Below are 23543 nucleotides of genomic sequence, written 5' to 3'. Positions count from 1 at the left end.
AGGCCAGTGTATAGCTCCTACACAAAACACCTGCCCACGATTGTTTTTAATACTCACTGTGCTATTGTTTTTAAAGCTTTGGATTTTGGCTTGAAATCCAGGCCACCTGGAATTTATCAGCAAAACTTTCACAGAGTTCAGTCTGATCTGGATTTCAGCCTCAATGCCTAATGTTGCTAATGTGGGATGTGGTAAACTTGATCATCCAGTTTTTTTATGGGCACAACAGATGCTCCTTCTTTTAGACCAATGGAAAGCTGCTGAACTTCATCCACCCTCCAAAACAAAAATACAAGCATTTGTTTACAGCCTGATTCCAGGGATATGAATTTAATTAGCCACTGTGAGGTTTGTTCTTGTTTAATATGAACAAATATATGCACAATTCTTGCTTTTCCCAAAGAAATGTTGCCCGGGCTGTATTTCCTCTATAAGGTAATATCATTACCATTCGGGAGGGCTCAAATAACGATACGTAGAACTCCGGTTTCTTCAGAGGGCTTATAGCAAAGGTTTGTTGAAAGACAAGGTCTTTTATACAGTATTTCAGTACAATGAATACTATTGGTTGTTTCAGAGCAACGCCTCTCAGTAAACATCTTTACCAGTAAACAACTTGGAAAAACACCAGGTGTCAGGAAGAAGATATCTACAAGGATTGTTTTGGGTTCCTCCATATGATTTCCCAGGCCTAAGCAAGAGGGTTATGTACTTGGCTTTTCCCACAGGCTTCAAGCTACTGCTTGGAGCCTAAAATCTAATTTCTGACCACTGTAAGTTCCCACATAGTAACAGTATTTTAAACAGTCTAATGCTCCACTATAATTTGTTTCGCACAATCAAAATATCATCATAATATTTTTTACCTTGTTTTTTACAAATTGACCAATATTCATTCCTCTATCTTAGAAAATAACATTATGGTTATATGTTTTTCATTTTGTAGACTTATAATTTAAATTGACTATAATACATTTTTGTAATCATGACCCAAGGCACAGCCTATAGAAAATGAAAGTACTGAATATAAATGTTTTCTTCCTCTTGAAGATATTCAATGAATTTTAAAATTGGCATAAAAGGTTAAAAGACCAATGCCTTCTCCTAAATTAGAGATATTATGATAGCATAATAACTGAAACCTGGAATTTTCTAATATAAGGATCAAGAAAAATTATTGCTAATTTGAATCCCATCTCTGGGGTAAATATCCTGTGGTTCTTCCACATAAAGAGCACACACTGATGAGGAAACAGAATAGGAACAAGAATAGGAGTGCAAAGGCTCTTTATTAAAGGAATGGAAGCTGCATTAACATGCATCTCTTTCTCATGAATAAAATAACTTTACACCTTTTTCTTTGTCTTTCTTGAATTGGTCTGATTTCAGGAGTCACAACACTGTTTTTGTTGTGCCAGACTAAAATTTCTTGTTGCCTTCCTTAGTCTTCAGTTTATGTGAAGGATGCTTCTTTGCTTTGCTCACAACCAAGGCCCCCACTTTGCTTTAATACATGCTGCAGCTGTGTTTATTTTTAGTTCTGTGGGCTGTCCTTGACAGTGATGCTCCCAGCAGCTCTGTCAGGATAGGATTTATCAGAGTGGCTGAGCAGCTCATGCTTCCACACACCTAGTCTCATTACAACTTCCTTGTCCTGGCTCTTTGAGGATCTTTGCCCAGTTTAACTCACTAACCCAACAGGAAATTACCTAACTTTTTGAATAAGCTATTTTTGTGCCATTTTAGTGAATTGCATCCGCTCCAGTAAAGGTCCCACAAATACCAAAGGCAGCTTAGTGAGTGGCACAAATTCTTGGCTGGAAGAGGGAAAATTATTGTGAACTGTGAACTTTTGGAAGCAGAGACCTATTGTGTGTCTTGCAAAACTGTTTCCAGATGAGAAATATCCATTTTTCTTTTCTAAGCAGATTTTTACTGACTGAACTAGCTCGTTGAAGACAACATGGTTGCTGGACCCACACAAGAAAAGCAGCAGGAGCACATTCCAGGATGTACAGAAGGAAATTCTCCCAGTCAGCAAGTCCGTATCAAGGAACCACACTTGCAGGTTGTACACAGAGTGCAAAAATCTGGGGTTGTGAAGTGGAGCACACCAAAATAACATACCCATTATTATGTAAACTGATGTTCACGCTAATTATCATTACCAGGTTTCAAACATGCAATTTGGAACTCTAAAGCTGGTATAAACTCTGTAATGCTTAAATTTATAAAATTAATGGCTATCTTAGTGCTGTATGCTTCACAAATCCTCAGCACACAAAGAGGATTCCAACTATATTCTAAAGGTTAATTTCTAGCAAATGAGACAGTGTTCACATTAGTAATTCAACCCTCTGATTATCTGGGATATCTCAGTGGGAAAGGAAAACCGCATACTGTGAGCAGATAACATAATCTCTAAAAGTAATTTAGCTGGTCCCCATGACCGGTAAATTTTCCTGGAGGAGCCAGTGCTTTGTCCCACTTTTGGATGCTGGCATTCCTGTGCACTCTCTGCTCCTCCTTCAGCCCTCCAAACAAGCAGCCAGTTTGCTTGGAGGCAGCTGCCACAGTGCAATTTGCTCCGTGGCCAAGCCTCACCATTCCTGTTAGCTGTGGCTCTGAGGTTCAGCATCCTCAGCCGTAATGCCACACTACTGATCAGGTATGCAAAGCCATAGAGTGTCCTGAATGAATCTGTGCAGGTTCAACAGCACCCTGTGTTTTTATTGAAGTAATACAAAACTATATAGTGAACAGTAGTGCCTCAAGCAATCAGGTAGAAAAAACACGAGGTGTTTTTTTCCTCTTCTCACTAAAACTTAAAGTGGGAGCCAGCTTTATCCATGAGTGCAAAAATGATTGAGTTTGATGTATGCCGAGAGTGATTGCTCCCAAAGAATGCTGTCCTGGCACTATCCTCAGGAACACTCTGTGAGTTCCAGCCCTAAAAATCCCTTGGCAAACAGATCTGAATTATGTGACCCTCTGCTGAGTATGTGCCCCCTCAGCTGTTGACAAATACTTACTGCATGCATCCATAAGGATAGTTCAACATGTATCCAGAGTTCAAACTAAGTTCAGCATGTTTTGGGATTGATGGCTTATTCCACTTGGAAGAATGCGGGGGTGGAGGGAAAGAACGGACCATAACCATAATACTTGTTGCAGTACGTTGCAAGGGTAAAAATAGCTCGTGACAAATGTAAGGCACGGGAGCCAGAGCTCTTCTTGGAGTGACCGAGAGTCCTGTGGGGTTTGGGTGTCACTATGAAAAGAACCTCCCCCATCCTCTGTGGAGAGGGGAAAACTGCAGTTCAGCACACCAAAGCACCTCTCCAGTTGACAGAAAAGTGGAGAAAGAATCCAGTGGATAAATTAATAAAAAGGGAATTTCTGGTGGTAATTAAATTAATAAAGGAAAAAAACCCCAAACAAACAGAATTTGTCATTTTGCTCCTGTTGACTGCAATTTTTAATCAGGTATGGGTTGGTTCAATAGACAGGTTCCTTGCTATGCAGCTTGTACCTAAAAACTCCTGATCAGCTGGCTCTCACAGGCCTGGACTGCAGAAATCCCAGAGAAATGTAAAGATGAAACCCAAATCCAGTCAGACAGGGCTCCTGGCTGGAAAAAAGAAATGAAGATGTCGAAGAAGACAGGGAGTTTCCAAGACCAGAAGAGCCAAAGCACACCTTGCACTTGAATGCAATCTCTGGCCATTGTGATGTTAACACGTGTATATAGCCAGGCATGTATTCCATCAGTATGTTGTGCCAAATTAGGTTTTTTGACCCAGTGTGCAAGCGATCAATCCACACTCAGAGAAAGGTATTTAATTTATTTACCGTTCTGCACAGAAAGGGGTGCTGGGTGGCAAATCCACTATCAAAACATTTCACTACTTACACATTTTTGCAAAGGCATTATTGTTTCTTGGCTACAAGTTGCACAGTTCTCCTATTACTTAGGGTTCTATTTTTTATCAGTTTAGTGAGTCCCTCTCTTCTTGTATTAAGTAGTCTACATACTCAGTCTTTCCTTTCTTTGGAGTCAGGGGGCCATGAGTTGGTGGTTATGACCTCTCTCTCTGACAGAATCACCTCTCACCCAGTTGGAGCTGATTTCAGCACAGTTGCTGAATTGGCTTTTTTAGTTTCTTTCTTATTGTGGGAGATCTGCCAAATGTCTTTGTGTAAATTCTGCATTCTTTTTATCCACTATCAGTGGGATGTCCTTCTTCCCAAGCTTTTTTGACACCATGCTCTCCCCACCAGGTCTGAGATCACTGAAGCACACCAGGCTCTGAAGTTTAATGAGACAATTCTTCCAGCATGTAATTTATCTAATATTTTATGTTGGTTTTGGCTGGTGAGGAATTTTCTTCACAGCGGCTGGTGTGGGACTGTGTTTTGGATTTGTGCTGAACACAGGGTTGATAACACAGAGATGTTTTTGTTATTACTGAGCAGGGCTTACACAGAGCCAAGGCCTTTCCTGGTTGTTGTACTGCCAGGCTGGGGAATAGGCCGGGGGTTGCTCGGGAGGAGACACAGCAGGAACAGGCAACCCAAACTGACCAAAGGGACATCCCAGACCACAGAACATCATGCTCAGTATGTAAAGTTGGGGAAGGAGAAAGGGGAGGACGTTTGCAGTGATAGCCTTTGTCTTCCCAAATCATCATTAGGTGTAATGGGGCCCTTCCTTACTGGGGATGGCGCAACACCCGCCTACCCATGGGAAGAGGTGAATTCATTCCTTGCTTTGCTTGTGTGCGCGGCTGTTTTCTCTGTGGTACCGTCTCCATCTCAACCTGTCAGTTTCCTACCTTTACCCTTCCAATTCTCCCCGCGATCCTGCGGGTGGGGGAATGGAGGAGTGGGGGAGCGGCACCCGGCAGCACAGCCAGCACGGGCTACGGGCGGGCCCGCAAAACTCCGCCGGCTGGCCGGGGACGCCGCGCTCGGCACGCTGGGGCGGAGAGTTCCTGCTAGCCACCGCCTGTAAGCCACGCCGTGATTACGAACTACATTTCCCAGCGTGCCTCGCGGCGAAGTGAGGCGATAAAAGGGGGTTGGCAGCGCAGGTGTCGCGCCGGAGGGCAGGTGCGGACGGCAGGGTCGGGTCGGCTGGGGGCCGGTGCTCCCGAGGCCTCATGAAGCCGCAGGAGCCGCCGGAGAGCGGCCCCGCCGCCGCCGTGCTGGAGGCGCTGAAGCAGCGGGCGTGCGAGAGCGTGGATCTGAACGCTGCGCGTTTGGACGCGCTGAGCCGCGATATCTGGAGCCATCCCGAGCTGGCGTACGCGGAGCACCAGGCGCACGACGCCCTGACCCGCTTCTTCTCCGGCGCGGACCTGCCCGGCGCCGCCTGGGCCGTGCAGCCGCGCTACAAGCTGGGCACGGCTTTCCGCGCCGACTGGGGCACGGCAGCCCCGCAGGACCCGCTGCGCCTCGCCTTCCTCTGCGAGTACGACGCGCTGCCCGGGCTCGGGCACGCCTGCGGCCACAACCTCATCGCCGAGGTGGGAGCCGCCGCCGCGCTGGCGCTGAAGGCTGCCCTGGAGAGCCTGGCGGAGCCCGTGGCCGTGCAGGTGGGAGCCCTCCCGGGGGAGCGGTGCCGAGCGCTCCCTGACAGCCCCTGACTCTTTGTGCGTTTGTGCTGCAGATCACGGTGCTGGGGACGCCCGCGGAAGAGCAAGGAGGAGGCAAAATAGACCTGATCAAGGCTGGAGCGTTCGAGGGCCTGGATGTGGTTTTCATGGCGCACCCTTCGCAAGAAAACGCTGCTTACCTGCCCGACGTGGCCGAGCATGAGTGAGTGGGTGGGTTCAGGCTTGCTATTAGCCTTTTTTCCCCTTTCTGAGAAGGGGAACTGTTTTAGCAGTGGCTGAACCCGGAGCCTTGCAGGTGCCCTTCAAACGAAGGTATTTACACTCAGCTGAGGAGCCAGGTTAGTGTTAGGGAATGCCACTGAGCCATTCGTCCAAAGTGGTGTGTTCAGTGCTCAAATCCCTGCCTGATCTGGGATAATCTTCTGTGCATCCCAAAAATCCATTTTTTGTTCTGTTGTTCCTGTTAGTTTCTTTTAAACATTCATGTGATTATGCCATGTGTTGAAGTAGAATTTAAAGATGCAACTGCAGGGTCTCAAGGGTCGTAGTTCTGTGCTTTCCTGGATGCCAGTTATGTGGTCCTCTATGCATTTTAATCAGGATTTTAGAAGGCGTTTCACGTTTGCCTTCCTCCTTTTGAGAAGAACTGGCCAGCTAAGCCTGACTGAGGTTTGGATCCGCAGTAACTTCCACACCAAATTTAGTCATGGCCGTGTTGTGTGTATTAACTCTCACATCAACTTTTTGGTTTTGATCGAAAGTAGTATCTGTCTTTACTTCATGTTTGCCCCCAGTGTTAGGATAGACAACAGTCCTACCCTCACACAGCTGTATAACTCTTTGAAAATTATACCTTTTCTTCTGATTAGCCTTGATGTTCAGAGACAGCACTGGTGCACTTGTGCATTGAGTCACTTGACTTTTTCTTAAAGTACAGCTTGCTGGCTGTACATCCCCGGAATTATTACACAATTGCCTTAGACCTTACTCATCTGATGCAGGGACCATAGTGTTTCTTTATAATTTTGGAGACAGCTGGCATGTTTGGGACTTCCTTTTCAGTTATTTTCAAGCAATCAACTCTTAGACAAATGATTGGTCTTTAAGTACACAATTTTTAAAAAATACTTTGGAGCTTCATTATTTTGTCACTCTAAGGCCATGCTGTTCTAAACGTCTGTTTCCACAGTGTCCCAGCAGTAGTCTACCAGCAGATTTTGTTCCTATGTTTTGTGTCACATTTTATGTGTTAGGTGATTCCTGATCCCAGGGTCTTAGCTTGGAGAGACCCCACTAGTAAGCTCCCTCCAGTGCAGCAGTTTTTACAAGTATTACATTTGACTGTCTCCAACTAAATTCTGAATTATTTAAGCAACTAATTTTCCAGTAATTTATAACTTGATGCACTGGGAAGTGTTTTCAGATAGGTTGTGCTACTGTCCAGCTCTGATATGCTTGATTTTACTGACCATTTTGCTTTTACCAGGGCTGTTTCCAGTGGATAATTTGCTTCTGTTACTGCCAGGTTTCATGGTAAAACAGACAAGGGTTAGTCTTCATCATCTGGCTAGTTCTCTGCTATATTCCTTCCTCTAAAGAGTCTTAACTGGTTATTTTAACCTCCTTCAAGACTTAGCCCAACTTGCCTTAGGACTATGTTTATAATCTTCAAGATGTAGTTTTCAATGATAGTTTTGTCTTTCTGCTCACAATAATCTTTTGAGTTTGATACGGTAAGATTTGGAAATCTCTCTTCAGAGGTCAAGGTCTGCAGAAGGATGCAAGTCCTAGATCGCCTTTAAACAATTGACCATGGAGGAGACATGGAATTGAAGTGCTGAGTGAAACAGCTTATTACCTTCAAAAGCTTAAAATACTGAGTTTATCGTGTTTTATGTAATTAGGAGATTTCAAAGACAGTTTTCCTCATTTTACTTGATCTTTGGTTGTTTGCAGGGAGTTTAAGGACTGGTGATCACTAAGTTGCTAGTATTGCTGTGTCTGCAGTTCTGAAAGCTGTCTTGTGCTTCAAATGAGATTAACATACTGGGATAACTGGTGAATACATGACAAAGTTTGCGAAGTTTCTTACTCACCATTCACTTAATCAGCCTATTTATTGTTGGTCAAACAGGATCCACATTCTTCTGCTGGTATTCTTAAACTGTCTTAGGGTGTTATTATTCTGCAGTCTGTTGTTTTTTTTCTGAGTGTCTGTGACATTTGTGTTGCAAAAGGAGTACAAGTAAAGGAATGCTGAAAACTTTTTTTTTATAAGAAACACATGTTTCTTGTGGAAAGAATACTTCTTTCTATTTTTTTTGAGAGTGTCCAGGGATCTTTGTGAGTTGATTTGAGGAGTTGCAGTCTAATCGTTGGGAAATTTCTTGCATTTCTTAATGATAATAAATTTTAACTAAAACTCATAGTCTAGAGAATGGCTTCTGTGATTGTCATGGAAGATTAGTGGGGATAGAAAAAGGCATGCTTAATTTGGATTGCAGCAGTAGTTAGAGATGATTCCTGTTGCAACAGTACACTGCTTTGTGTCCCTCTTTGCCAGCCAGAATTTAAGTGCTGGTGTTAACTTGCAGCTGTGGCGTGGCTCTGAGCACAAGGGGTCACTTCAGGATAACTGGTTAAGTTGGCTTTTGTGCAAGACAGAGGGCCAAAGCAAGTTAGGCTGGCTATGGCTGGATAAGGGACAGATTGGTGCCTTGGAGTGGCAGGAACGCTTGAAGATTGAGGTTTTTCTGTAAAGGAGCGGGAGTACAAACAGATTTAGTTTTGTGTATTTTATGAATAATGAGACCTTAGATGTCTGTATTTAATATTTTCCTCTTTCGTAAAGAGTTCTCATATGGTCTGAAATACTGAATTATTTTGTAAGATGAAGATGCTCTCAGATGAAGCTCTCAGATGAAGAAAAGCATGAATTTTTACTGGATGTGTTAAGGTGCAATATTTTATGACTTCTGTGAAGTTGGAGGGTAGACTTTGCATTAGATTTCCTCCTTGTTGCAAGCCTTTCTACCACCTTTATCGTACGGTGAAAGGAGAGAACATCCTTGCTGTAGCATAATAAATAATGTGTATTTTTACAGTAGGCTGTGCTTTTCCATACTTGAAAAACTTTACTTTTGTTATTTAGACACGGGTTATATGTGATATTGCATGCTTTTGCTATCTTAAATACTCCACATATTTTATTTGACAAGAATTAGGACACTCAACTTCCAATTTTGAATCAGAAAAAAGGGTTTGTTACCCTCTGAGAGGAGTGTTAGTAACTTTAAGTCTCAGAAGAGTCAGGGAGTATTAAAAAAGCAGTGGAGAAATTTAATTAATGTGTGAAATGTGAATGAAATACAGCCTTTCTTCAGGAAAAGGCTGTATAATGATATGTTCCCAGTAACTCCCTTGCCTGACTGACTCTTGGTATCATTCCATTTTACTGGTTTTCTAGAAATCTTTCAGTGTTTTTCTGCACTCAAAGATAGTTTAACTATGCAACAGTCTAGTGCCAGGTAAATTGTTTGGTGTTACGCTGCACAAAATTTAAATAATGTATATTTGTGGGAACAAAAGGAACTTTTTCATTTCAAAGATTTTTTTTTTTCAGTGAATGAGAAACAAATAAGCAATGCCTTTTATCTCCTAGTGTGACTGTGAAATACTTTGGAAAAGCTTCTCATGCTGCTGCTTATCCTTGGGAAGGAGTTAATGCATTAGATGCTGCTGTTCTTGCGTACAACAATCTGTCTGTTTTAAGACAGCAAATGAAACCGACCTGGAGAGTTCATGGTGAGATCTTCATTAAACCTAATGACCAGCAAGTAAGAGGCTGTTGAAGTACTAACATAGAATATCACACATTCCAAAGTATTGCTGCTAAAGCACTAAATTAGTATAGTCACTTCAAATATTATGAAACAGCACCATTTCATTTAAATGGTGTGTCTGCAATCTTTAAAATCATGTCAGTGCCCAGAACTAACTACTCAAAACAGGCTGAGAAGTCAGATTTAAAAGGGGGACCCTGATGCCCAGGTAAAGGCTAGACCAATTTTAAGTCTTGAAGTTGCAGTTCAGAAAAAATAAAAAAGTGCAAAGTTAATTTTGGTGTGTGGCCTTGAACTCCTTAATATATGTAGACTTGCAAAGTGTAAGATTAAATGCTTCCAAAAAGTGAAGTATTACTTTCTGCATCACTTTTTTAGTAGACATTCCATTAATTAGATGGCATTTATTGGAAGAATCCAGTGGTCTGGAATGAATTTATTTGGTGAAGTACAAAAAACAAGTGATGGCAGAAGATTATAGTCCTGGTTAGTACCCAGTCAACTAGAGGTTCACTGGATTCTAATATTTAATATCTATTAGGTTTTAGCTTAGAAAGGCCATTTTGCAGTAAGACATGTTAACCATTAAGCTTGATTTGTCCTCCTTCAACATTGTGCATTTCTGCCTGTAAAGTGAGAAAGGTTCAAAAGGTGAGGTGAATCTGCCCTTTAGCTATAACCCATGGTTCCTTATTGAACTCTTTCCAAGCTGAAATTAAGAAACTTGGCCAATTCTACAGGACTTTGGAATGTAGAGCTGTTTATTTGGAATACTTGTTATGAGCTAAAAATCCTTCCAGAAGTTCTGGGCTGATCATTATATATCTTGGCTGCTTGTGCTGTATATAAAACAAGTGTTCATTTCTCTCCAGGATATGTGGATGGAGTCCTAATCCTTTTGACTGTAGATGAAGCTGTTTGAAGTTCCATTGTGCAGCGTGCCCAAATGAACTTCAGACAGTGGGCACAGCCTTCTCTATCCTATTTCTCTGTAGAAAACAAGGCTCTTAATTACAAGTTTTGGTGCCTACAACCCATGTGTTGTAGGTTTAAGGCTGAGAATGGACCTAAGTCTTCCATTGAATCTAAACCTAAACCTCTAAATACTGCTTTCTTTGTAGTTCTTAAAGGCTCCATGGGTAATGTTGGCAAAAAAATCTAAGTATCTAAACAAGCCTTCCAGAAGTAATGTTTCCTGAACAGCAGCAAAACTGAAATTACTGTGTTGATACAACTGCTGAAAACCTGGTTTTTCAAAGTAGAAATACTTAAATTACTTCTGGGAAAGGACAAGCAGCCAGAATGAGATTTAATTTTAGGCATGCTTTCTTTACAACATTGTGTAGGAGATCTCATGTAGGCTTGCAATGGCTGAGCAAAGTGAGCCTAAAAATAGTAGTGTTAACTCACTAACAAAAGCTGAAATGATTTCCATGACTTGAAGTCTAGAATTTCTAACCAGTGTTTCATGTACTGAAATATTGTTGTCTTGAGTTCATCTGAGATTTTGTTGTCACCTTTCTTCTCTGCTTATGAATGGAGTATATGTTGCCCCCTTGAAAAACAGGAATGTAGATTTTTTTTTTCTCTGCTCAAGAAGTTGTATTAAACAGGTTGTAAAAAAAAGTTTCCATCCAGAAGGGCAAATCAGGGGCTGCTGATAGTGTGCAGGCAGCCTGGTTTTAATTCAGGTCTGCTGCCCAGTTCATATTGCAGTTGTATTGAAATTTAACTGTTGACCTACTCAGACTCTCTTCAGTTCCATTTACAATTGTGATGGACAAGACAAGTGAAAGCTGTTTACTCTGAAACTACTCATTCTGAGAAAGCTTGTTATGGATATGTGTCATGCAAATTTGCATTAATACTTACTGCTTCCTTTCCTGTGATGTCTGTCCCTCTCATCTGAGCTGTTCTATTCAGTATCTATCTATTCAGATACTGAATTAATTCAACACTTGGTTTTTATTTTGACTGTATTTGAGGCTAGAGGTGAAGTTCATAATCTTAATAGGTTTTCTGCACCAAAAGAAACGTTTTGTTGCCCATTTGCAACCCATTAGTGCTGTCTCTTCAGACCTCAGTGACACATGTCAGTAGCTTCTGCAGTATTTCCAGTGAAGGTAGAAGTTTCTCAGGTTCTGCAGAAAACAAATCTAATTCCACATACCTACTCAGGGTAGGGGGCCAGGGAAACAGCCTGTTGGAAGCAACTAGCTGTTAGTGCAAGGAAATCTAATGTGGAACTGGGATCTACAATGTGTTCTTGTCAAAATGTATAAATATTGCTGTCTCTTATGGTAATGCCTTTGATACCATAATGGTAAAAGATGTAGTTAATCACACATTTCCTCAAGGGAGCACTTTCAAACTGCACTTGTAAATAAAGCTACATGTATTATACATTCCAATATTTCTGAAGAATTAATATGAGCAAGCTAATGAACTTTCTGTACACTACAATACACACATTATTCTAGTATTGCTGAGAAATGCAACTTACTCAGTTTTTCTTCAAGCTCACAGAGTAAGTTGGAAACATTCTAATTGAGGAAACATTTAAAAGTTGGAATCCAGGTTAGCCCATATAGCAGGTTTTTTTTCTTGTTGGCAGACAGATTGCTTTATGACTCCAGTGCATTGAATTTTACAGGATTAATTAGAAATGCTAGTTTGGCTTGACTCTAGGATGTAAAACAGATGTCTAACCAAAGAATGCTGTGAAATTGTGCTGAAAGACATGTACATGTTCCACTTAATCTGACATGATGAAGAAACTTTGTCCACAGACTGCATTTTTTATGTTGTTTGTATTTCATGCTCATGTTTTGTTGTTTTTGTTTATATATTTATAGTTCTTGACCCAGGAATTTCATGACAGAGCTGAAGATCAAGCAATTGCATTTAACACTGACAACATGACTTTTCTCTTTCTGCAGGTGTAATAAAAAATGGTGGTGTGAAACCTAATATCATTCCTTCTTACACTGAACTAGAGTTTTACTTGCGTGCTCCTTCAAGAAAAGAACTTTCTGTTCTGACAGAGAAGGTTGAGAACTGCTTCAAATCTGCAGCAGTGGCCACAGGATGCAAGGTAAGAATATATTCATTGTCATGTGTTTCTGTTGCACAGACAGAACAGGAAATCAAAGTTACATAGTGTTTAGCCGAAGTAACTCTAATTTACTGTTACACTTTTTGCTATTCTGCTGCTTTGTGTCTTGAGAGAAAGTTTTGGTTTATAAACAGAATGCCATAGAATCCTAAAATTGGAGAATTCTTCTAGGATTCTAGTCTCTGTGTGTTGGGAGAGACCTCTGGAGGTCATCTGGTCTAATTCTGTGTTCAGAGCAGGACCAGTTAGAGCAGGTTGCTAAGTGCCATGTGGACTTCTGAGTACTTCCAAGAATGAAATTCTACCACCTCTCAACAAGTGCTCTACCTACCTCATGGTGAACAAGGATTTTCCTAATGTTTATGCTGCAATGACTTGAGGTGGAAAACTTGAGCAGGTTTCCTGCAGAGATTGCAGTATTTCCATCTTTGGAGATATTCAAAAGCTGCCTCAATTTGGTTCTGGGCAACCAGCTCTAGGTGACCCTGATTGAACAGGGGAACTGGACGAGATGACCTCAGCAGATTTCCCACATCAACCCTCTGTGATTCTGTTGTGTCCAGTGGGAATTTCCTTTGTTGCTTCTTGTTCTGTCTTGGTTCTGCTCTCTCTGTACCCTTCCCATCTGGTAGCTCTAGACAGCAGGAAGATGCCCCACTAACTTTCTGTTCTCTGAAGGCTCAGCAGGTCAAGTTCTTTCAGCCTTGTACACTAATGATCTTGGTGCCCTTCCCCTGGCCTAGCTGCAGTCTTGATTTGAGGAGAAACCAAACAAGCACACCACCAGATGTGGTCTCACAGGGGTTGTCTACATCAGTAATAAAAATACTAAAACAGTAATACCACCAGTCTCAGTTGCAGAGAGTAACTGTAAGTAGCAAGCAGCAATCTGGTTTTTTGTACCACTGATAATAAAACACTTGGAGCTTACATGTCTTGTGTCATCTGAGCAAGACGTTGTCATGCAGAGGTAGGCTTGGTCATACACTATCTGCTCTTAAATGAGTTCCATCTTGTATGCTGGATGTTCACAATCACCTTGTGATTCATGACCCTGGGCATGAGTCCTAGGAGCATTTATTTGCTCTGTAATCTCTCTGAGAACTTGAGGATAGGATGGTCTGAGGAGTGTGTAGTTTTAAAGGACCTCCTCTTGGCCCTTCAAGAGAATGTGACCTTTAGCTCTTGTTCAGTGAGCTAGAACTCCCTTTGTTTCAGTGACACATAAAAAATTATAGCTCCCAGACTGCATTTCTGCTTCTCTTACTCTGCATCCTTGGATGCATCCTGTCTGATCCCATGTACATTCAATTTCTTTAAGTGCCCTGTAATTTCTTTTTGTTTTGCTGTGGGTGATGCTTCTGTCCTACAGATAGTGCTGCTAGGCTCAGAGACCTGGGAGGCTTGATGGCAAACCTCACCTCTAGAAACAAGCGCAACAGGTATTGGGGTCTTCTGTCTGTTTTTTTCCCATATTCTTGGTCATTAGGTGCATTGCCCCATTAAACAGGAGGCTCATGCAGCAACTGAGTAATTTTTCAGTTAGCATTCTCATTTCTGTTGCTTTTAGTAAATGGAAGTGTCTCATCTAGCTGGTTCAAACAATATGATTACCTTTTTTGTGTTGCTAAGATAGATGGTTCTGCTTGCTCTGTTAATTACAATCTTATGACTAATTCAGCTGTAAAAAGAATGTATGTGATCATCAGAACAGATAGGTATGGGGTATGTGAATGTTAGCATGCCGCTTTTATAGTCTATTTGAGGCATTAGATGATGTTTTCCTACAGTGTCCCCTTCACTATATCTAGAAAAGAGTTTCACAAAGTGCACTCTATGTGGAATGAAAGTTAAGATCTCTTGAAATTTGACATTGATAGGTTTTTTTCCCATTTGTTTTCATATTTCTTACCTGTGTGAAGCCATTTAATAAATGGGGCTGTAGTTATTGGAAGCATTCTAAAAGAAGGTTATATACCGTCTGATAAAAGCCAGTGTTTATTTCTATGTAGTTTAGTAGTACCTGGCAGCAAAATTAGTGGATACTGTTACAGGAAATACTTTTTTCCTATTTTTAGAGAAAATTTTGAAATCTTTGCTTCTGGAATTTGGCTGTCTAGTGCAAGCTGAACAGAACACCAGCTGTGTTTTGATCAAGGGTGATATTTGGCAGAATGTTGTATTTTTTGAAAGAAACTTAGCACTTATGTCTGTTTTGCCTTGGGCTTGCAGTCTGGCAGTGTAGGTTTTTGTGGGTTTTTTGGCCTTCAGATTGTTTACATTGAACTGGTTTACACTGGAGAAAAACTTAAAATAATTTGGGTTTTTTGTCTAGGTGGAGATAAAAGGTGGTGAAAATGATTACTACAATGTGCTTCCAAATAAGAGCCTGCAGAAAATTTACAAGGAGAATGGAAAGAAGCTTGGAATAGATTTTATATCAGAAGATGCTATCTTGAATGGTTTGTCAGGTAACTCCAGCTGCATTTTTCATTGTGACTTAAGCTTAGGTTGATCAACCATCAAGTGTATAAAATAACAAAATAGAGCTAAGTTAAACACATTTTGATCAGAAGAAAAAACCAAATTACAAAGCTGAAGCTCTGTAGAAGGTTTATATCTCTGGCCTGTATTTCTGTATTTGTTGTAGAAGCTAAGAACAGGTAAGAAAACACCTTGATAATAGTTCTGAAAATATTTCAAGTAATAAACGGTTTAGTTGAGGGAAAGGACAGAAAGCTAAGAGCAGTCTTTCTGAGAACATGAGGATGTGTAATGAATTGTCTCGTTCTGTGGCCTTAAAATACAGAATCCTGGTTTGCTATAAATGGGGATGAGACTTTGTTTTTAGGAACCTTGTTTAATAATATTTTCCAAGCTTACATATAAACAAATCTACTAGAATCTAACAATTATTTTAGAGGGAGTTTTTTTGAGAGATTTAGAAATGGAAGTTTTAAATATCTCACTAACCCAAATTTAATCTTTTCATTAAGGTAATTACATGCCTCTAATTTTAGTTCACAACTTCAACAGATTAGTTTTCCAAAGGGTGCTCTTCAAGTAGGTGTTCACTTTTGGGTCTTGACTATGTCTCAAACAATTTAACTTTTTTGGTCTCTGAGCTCTAACAGAAATGTGAATTCTTGAATGCTTAGGTGGGTTTCTTGTTATCCCTAACACTTTTCTTTATCAGAATCTTCCTACAGGAGCTTTGTTCAAGTCTCAACTTCTGCTCATACTTTTAGTCTTCACTACTGATCCTAACTATTTATGAACATTTTTACTCTGTTCATGTTAAAAGTTTTTCTCTTAGAAGGAAAATACTGTTCTCAGTCAAAAGTTACTTTAATTAGCTTGCTTGTGGTACTTGTCTTCTCTATATTAACTGCAGATAATATTTAGATAAATTTTTTGTTTAGGAACAGCTTTCCAAACTTTTTTTGTGGGTAGGGGATACATTGTATCTAATTATATTCTTGGTATCTAATGGTAATGGATTATTTTCTGTTTCTTACTTCCCTTCCAAACACTGGTTCATTCTCTTGTATTTAAAAACAAATTATAACTTAAGGCAGATTTCTTCCATATCTCTGCAGTGTAATACAAATAAGATTTACTACTTTGCTTGTTTAGCCAAAGAAAGGGCTACAAAGAAAAGGAGCTGAGGAACCTTAAAATGTTTGCTGTAGTGCAGCTTTCTGGAGCTCTTCTAGTTGATTCCTCCAAACCATTGTAGTAAGGATGATCTTGAATATCAGTGATCTTGTTTTTGCTCAGAGGTCTTGAAATGAACTTTTCACAGATACCCAGCTGCAATAGGGCTTTCATATGTAAGTTATATGATATGCTCAGTGTTAACCATTAACTTCCTTAAACTGAAACTCTTAAACCAAAATAGCTGTCCTGTCCTTGAATTGCCTGTCAAATGTCAAAATGTGCTTGAGCAATTACTTTTTTATTACACGCTGCAGTAGGCTTTACTGAATTTTCTTTCCACAGCTTCTCTGAATTTTTGCAGTGGGAATTCAGGAGAGATAACAAAGCACAGTCTCCAGAGCCTTAGGAGTGGAACTTTGTATGCTCCCCTTTTCTGGGGGCATTTGAGTATTTTGTGACGCCTTTTTCAAGACTACTATTTCTGTTCAGTTTTCACGTGGTTTTCAATGTTTTCTTTTAGGATATCAGTTTCTTCTGTTGAAATAGAAGGAAGATAGTTCAGTTGCTTCTCCATGTCTGTGCAGCAGGACAGTCGTTACGAGCCAAGCGTACTCGCTGCCACCTCTGTGTGGGTATTAGTGTCACTCTGCTCCCAGGTATCGCTCTGGGCAGATAAGCGTCACCAAGGCTTCCTTGAGTACCTCAGATCACAGACTCCAGCTCTGCTCCATGAGCACACAGCCAGGGGGATGTGACAAAATGAGAGACTGAGCTAGCTTGGATCAGGTGCCAGGACCTGTTTCTCCTTCTACTAGGTAGCGTAGCTTTACTACAGGATATCCATGACCTCCTAAAGCAGGTGGCTTAGTTAAACATGTCTTAGTTGAGGCACGCCTGTGATAACTTAATCTGGTCAAAATGTAGTATTCATGGGGTTCATTTGCTTCCTGTGCACAAAACTGATAAAGAAAATCTTAAAAGGGTCTAGTATATTTGAAAATTCCAGTTTTGAAGTCTGGGACTGTATATAAATGTTTCCTTGAATCTTTTGTGGTTTTCCCTCTGTTCATCATTGTGGTAATACTGGCTCTATTAAATATGCAGTGACTTGAAGAGGCTTCAGGATATATTTTTGAGAGGCTGGAACTCCAATATCTCTCTCTTGAAGATAGCACAGGATTATGTGTATTGCATTGATAACTGCAATTACTTTGGCTTCCAGAAGGATTCCCAATCTGTATGTGTCTAGCAAGCATACAATTTCAGATGTTTGTATGGAAACTATTGGAACACCTGGTGTTCTAAACATACCTCTATGTTATTCCCATAAGGGGTGTAACATTCTGTCTGATAGAGGGGAAGATTTAGCTGTCACATTTTTATTAAAAGCTGCCTGGACTTTGCCTCTCCATATTACTAGAAAATATCCAATTTAAATCTCTTCTATTGAGCAAAAACAATATGTCAACTGGTAGTACATTGAATGTGGATATAAATTTAGGAGGAGTTACATGACTGAGAGCTATGATGCAATGAAATTTCTAATGTTTATTTGCTAGGTGAGAGTAGGGAAAAGGGCAACACAGTCTTTGCAGCAGTTTGTGTGTTGGGACTTAGTAAGGCACATCTAGAACCATAGGTTAAGTTTGGAGTATGCAGAACTTCTGGTTTGTCCATCCAGATTGAACAAAGAATGATTCAGTAGTGAAGAATACTGGAAATTAAAATAACTTGCTGCAGTGCCAGGAGTTGGATTTTCTTCAAATGCATCCTGAATTTATGGGAAGAGATGTTTTTGAACAAGCTTTGCTGTTTCCATTATTAAATAGCAAACTCTTGTCCTCATAATGTAGGCTCTGTGGACTCACTTTTAATAACTATAGGATTCAAAGTAAAATCTGTATTCTTCAATCATTTAATTACTAGATCTTAAGGCATTAGCAATATCTTCTCTTCATAAAGTATCACAATATAGAGGCTGCTTGATGTGTTAAAATTAAATTTTATGCAGCATTGCTAAAGAAGCAGATTCTTGCGTCTCTGGTTCCAAAAAAGTTAAATGAGATCTTAGCAGGTCATCCCTATTTTTCCCTGCTGCAAAACAGTGCTTCCTTTGGTACCTGGATTTCACAGTAACTGCTGTGTTGATTTCTCCAGCTTCAAAATGTCATTTTAACAGGTTATGAGTGGATTGCTTGTTTGGGGGGAAAAAAAAAATAAACAAACAAAAACCACTTGGGATGTAGTTATAGACTCCTAGGTGATTTACTATGAAGAGTCTTCTACTTTGGCATAATATCCTTCAGTAGATTAGGCTGTGAAATAGCTGCTGGATAACATACTGAAAGTGATAGGCATGAAAGAGCCATCATTAAAGTCTGCAGCATTGCTATCAGGTGTTTATCTACAAAGCCCTAGCATTTTGTCTGGAGTTTAGTTCTGATTTTATTTCAAGGGTGCTTGTGCCATTGAGATTTCCATAACTGAGAATAATCAAAACACGTGGAGGAAAAACAGTTACCCTCAATCTGCTTTTGTTTAAAGAAAAGCAGTTTCTACTTTAGGCCCCTACAGAATGCTGAACATTTGCATGTTGGTGAGAAGCAGGAATGGTTGGGCCTAGATCTAAAGGGCTCTAGCAGGGAAATAACTGAAATGCCTGAAATTCCCAAGGCTTGCAGCTTTCCTGATTCTGAATTAAGATCTCACTGTCAGGGGATGCTTGATAAAAATGAGCAGTAACAGAATAGGAACATGCTGATCCATCTTCCTTGCAGTCCAGTAACTGATCGTTGATCAGAAGGGCACTGAAGAGCATCACCTGAAGATGGCTAGTTAGGGAAAGCACTGTGGTGACAGGAGGTATTTGTATCAATAATGACTCATTAGAAATTATTTTATTTTAGTATTTGGGGCAAAGGATACTCCATTTTAGATATGGGCTGGAGAGAATGTCTGCCATGCATTTTCTTACAGCATTCAAAACTGTCCAACACTTTTTCATTAAGAAAGTCTTTATTCTGCTTCTAGGTTCCACAGACTTTGGAAATGTTACATTTGTGGTCCCTGGAATTCATCCTTATTTTTATATTGGCTCTGATGCATTGAATCATACTGAGCAGTACACAGAAGCTGCAGGTGAGTGGAAGTGAAAAGGGTTAGAGGTTTATATTTAGAATCCTTTAAGCATTGTATAGTCTGCTTGCTGACTGCTCACTACAGCAAATCTAGAAATTAGAAATACTTCAAATTACACACATGGCTTTCCCATGTTTCACTGGAATCAAAGCTACTGTGCAGTAAATGTTTGAAAGTGTAAGTACTAGATCTGAAATGGGCTGCATGTGAATACCTTACAGAAACATGGTTGCTTTTGTCCAGCATGATGTCGTCTGAGCTGAATAAGGATCCTGAAACAATTAAAATTAATAGTAAAGTTGCCGAAAAAGCTGACAAATGTAGAATTTCTTGGTTTGTGTTTGAAGTTATATCTATATGGATAGGATAACCACTCCTCATACTAAAAACTTGATTTGATAATGCCATCTGGACAAAAGAAATTAGAAGGATTATCCATAACAGCATATTCAGAAGATTTTCTAAACATGAGCCAAAAGATAAGTCATTTTTACTCCTAGATCACAGTAGTTAGGAAACGTAACAGTGCTAGCTTATAAAACTCCACATTTTTTAAAGAGCATAATGTGAACGCTCACTTTTCTGTTCTCAGTCTTAGTTATTTGTATGAGTAGCAGGAAATTAAGTACTTGCAAAAGAAAAAAATGTTTTGAGGAATGGTAAAATAGGTTTATTTCAAGGAAGCAGATTTTTAAGAAAATGTTCTTGCAGCTGAAACTTGTAATTCTATTTTATGAAATATCCCTTATGCAGTAAGCAAGTGGTTTAATATTGGTAATCTAACCTGAAATGCCTCTTACTTTTTTTTCTGCAGGGTCACAGACTGCTCAGTTCTATGCCTTGCGCACAGCAAAAGCTTTGGCAATGACTGCACTGGATGTCATTTTCAAGCCAGGTCTGTTAGAAGAAGTCAGGGAAGACTTTAGAGAAGTGAAGCTGAAAGAAGAGGAGCAAATAAATCCAGTAGAACCTAAGAAAGAATCTGGTCTTGGTGTAGGAGCGTGTGCATCACACTAAACTTGATTAAAACATTCTCAGTAGGACTGACTTAACGGAGATGCTGGATTTAAATCCCAGTAGGGGCTGGATAAATACATAGCTGAAGAAATGATGATTTGATTTTATTTGGACTTTAGGAGAAGTAAATAGTATCATTGCTTTCAAAAATGTGAAATTTCATCTAGCTGTAATGTGTTCACTATGGTGATGATTTTCATACGGAGATTTCAAATGTGTTCTCTTTAATTTGCAGTGTTGAATAAATTATAGTGTTTAGATCCCTTGTCAGTGATTTTCTATGTAGTGCTATAGCGATATTCCTTATAAAGGAAGCATGGCAGTTTTCTGTTCTAAAATAAGTACTTTTCATTCGGTGATCATATGCTGAATCTGATCTGTGAAGCTTTTATAAAATTTCTGGTCAGTCGCTTTTTTAGGGACAAGGTGGAGACTTAAAACATGAGCTGGTTTCACTGGAGAGAAGGGGCTGTTTGGAAATATGCCTGGTTTTAATAATAGTGGCTTCTAGCAATGGAAGAGGACTATTTGAATGGGAATGCAATCTATAAAGCTTGATTGTCCTGAAACGCATTGATTTTCCTCCTAATAGATTTTGGAGGTGTTGTGGAGAAGTCATGGATCACAAAATTGGAAGGCAGCTAAATGTTTAATTTATTAAATTAACACGTTTAAACTACTGCAGGAAAAATTCTGCTCTGAGGCAATACAGGTGTCCACACGAGGCATTGCATTAGCTTAACTGATCTGAAGCAGGTGTATAAATTCAGCTAAACCAAATTTTTGTCACAAAGCTACAAGTGTGGTGCCATGAAGCAATAAATGGTTGTGTGCAAGGCCCTCTAGTAAGCTCAGGGGAGCTTGCAGTGAGGACTGCTGGTGCAGTAACTGGCTTCTTTAACCTGTTTGTTCCTGTGTGCTAAGCAGCAGATTTGTTAAATCTTGCCAGTTGTCCTTTTTGTATATTGCGTAGTTAGGCCGTTCAGTCTTTGTTACTTTGCTTCGCAGAGACATTAATACTGCATTTTTATTTAGGTGGTGTTCTGTGTTCCCAGACATGTTAGGATGTCTTAATTTACTGGTTAAAGGATCTCGTGAGCACACAGAAAAGAAGTAAGTGGGCAGATGGAGTGAGAAAGCAACTCTAATGTTGAACGATTAACATTTTCCTAAGTACAGGTTACTGTAAGCTTCAGAAAGGAAGGCAGGCAAGCTGTATTCTTCAGGAAGAATAATTGACTTTCAGAAATATTTTTTTTTAGCAGTCTCTAAATGGTAAACTCTAAAATTCTATTCAGCATTTATAGCTTATTGATTTCTGTATTGACTTCAATTTTACACCACTATCCTTGCTTTCCTTAGCAAGCAGTTTTCACAGATGGATGTCTGAAAGAGACGAAGGTGGGACTCTGAGCTATACATGTGTCCGGGATAGTAAGTTGAATACTAAATCCAACTGAAATTTGTTCTAAGGTTTGTCAAAGGAACTATGTCCTTACCTTTTAGTTTACAGTCTGCCTGACCAGCTCTCAGACACAATTGCAGTTCATTAAGATCTACAGGGTTAACAGGCTAGTACATTTATTTCCTTGGTACATGTGACTTTTTATTTCCTACTGCAAGAACTGCTTAACTCATTGCTCTGCTGTTTTTAAGATGAAGCGTTTGGATACACATAGGTAGCACATGCTTTGTTGTTGTGTTTCCTACAAGCTGATATGCATTAAAGCCTTCTCAGTTCTCTTTGTCCAGACTTCTTGGCTGCGTCATATCCAAGATCAGTTAATTTAACTTGTCTGAACTAAAAGCTTGTTCTTCATTTTGTTGTAATCGTTGCTGTACTGAATAAGTACTGATTAGTGATGAGTGGGTATTAGTAAAGCAATTTCATTGATTGACTTTTCCTGTCCTTTGCTTAATATTGGGATGCATGATTTTGAGTAGCATGTTTGATTTTTTTCTTTTTCCCCCTCTTAGTTTGTTAAGTTCATGTAAGATTGAGAGTGTTTTAGGCTTTCCATTTTCGTCTCTTTGTGAGGGTGAATGCTTTTCAAATATAGTATTTCATGTTAGTCTTTATGATCTTATAGTTATTTTAACTGCTAAAACATGTTGGAATTGATAGAATAAGTTGGCATGTGAGCCTGTGAGTGATCGCTGAAGGATCTCGGTTAGGCTAAAGCTGATCTAGCCTCCAGTTTGAAGTGGGATTATCACCAACACTGGGTCAGGTGATCTTGGCTTGATTTGTCAAATCCTTGAATAGTCTTTCAGCCTTTCTCAGCTCGCTGTGTGAGCTAATTCTAGTTTGTCTCAGAATGTTAATTCTTGAGGTCCAGAACTAAAGCCGTTTGGGATTTAACCTTGCAATTTTACTATCACAGTGGTACTATGTATGGGAGAATTTTAGCTCTTGTGGGAATAAAACTTTGATTTTCAGTCATTTATACTCATAAATCATGCATATATTAAAATATCCAACATGCTTTTTCAGCTGCGCTAACTGCAGTCTTCCCCAAGCGGTTTGTAATTTAAGAATATTGAAATATTTGTCAGGAATAGTATTCTCAGTAATGAATCAAAATGTGTAGGTAATGAACTGTAATGGCTGAAATTATTCTGAACTGCTGATGGCAAATCACAGCTGTGAAAAGATGAGGTGATGATGTCCAGGGGTTGTGGAGAACTTAAAGCCTCTGACAGCCTACCAAACTACTGTATTTCCTTATTTAGTGTCTGTCTTAGAACCTGAGTAAAAGATACACCTGGTTTAAGGCAAAGCAAAAAATAAAACATGAAATGTGATGGGTTTATTTTTTATGAGATTTGAAGGAGGGAAATTGCAACCTGCTATGTTCCTGGTGTAGAAGAGCCCAGCAGTCTTTCTTCAAACCATAAATGGGAAGCAGTTTAATGTTCTTGTGAATCTTGTTTCTGTAATTGTTTCCCCCCACTGTGAGTGCTCTGTACCTGCTCCCATTGCAGTCACAAGGAGCAGGCATGCATTCTTCTGAGAGTCAGAGCACATTAGCTGTTAAAAGTCTCTCTAGTATTTATTGAGTGATCTCATAACTTGCTAACAGCATTCCTGAAAACAGACTTTTATTTAGAGCAAAATGTTTAGGAATAAATAATTATGAAATAACAAAGACA

At 39.8% G+C, this 23543-nt stretch overlaps 1 protein-coding gene across 1 annotated transcript; it reads left to right on the top strand.

Moving 5' to 3' along the window:
• Positions 1 to 5110: 5110 nt before the first annotated feature.
• PM20D2 (peptidase M20 domain containing 2) lies at positions 5111 to 23195 on the top strand. Its single transcript, XM_040058738.1, has 7 exons — positions 5111 to 5597; positions 5672 to 5820; positions 9280 to 9422; positions 12400 to 12554; positions 14911 to 15046; positions 19266 to 19373; positions 20188 to 23195. The coding sequence occupies exons 1-7, from the start codon at positions 5163 to 5165 to the stop codon at positions 20388 to 20390; spliced, it is 1329 nt and encodes a 442-aa protein (XP_039914672.1). The 5' UTR covers positions 5111 to 5162; the 3' UTR covers positions 20391 to 23195.
• The last annotated feature ends 348 nt before the right edge of the window (positions 23196 to 23543 follow it).

This window comes from Hirundo rustica, chromosome 3, assembly GCF_015227805.2.
Source record: "Hirundo rustica isolate bHirRus1 chromosome 3, bHirRus1.pri.v3, whole genome shotgun sequence".
Lineage (NCBI taxonomy): Eukaryota > Metazoa > Chordata > Aves > Passeriformes > Hirundinidae > Hirundo > Hirundo rustica.
Note: the sequence above shows the minus strand (reverse complement) of the source record. Positions and strands in the feature narration are given on the sequence as shown.

Excerpts from the sequence above, each read along its gene's own strand:
- PM20D2 (XM_040058738.1), top strand. The coding sequence starts at position 5,163 with ATGAAGCCGCAGGAGCCGCCGGAGAGCGGCCCCGCCGCCGCCGTGCTG. Across the intron at positions 5,598-5,671 it reads CGGAGCCCGTGGCCGTGCAG|ATCACGGTGCTGGGGACGCC; the intron begins GTGGGAGCCCTC and ends TTTGTGCTGCAG. Across the intron at positions 15,047-19,265 it reads TATCTTGAATGGTTTGTCAG|GTTCCACAGACTTTGGAAAT; the intron begins GTAACTCCAGCT and ends TTCTGCTTCTAG.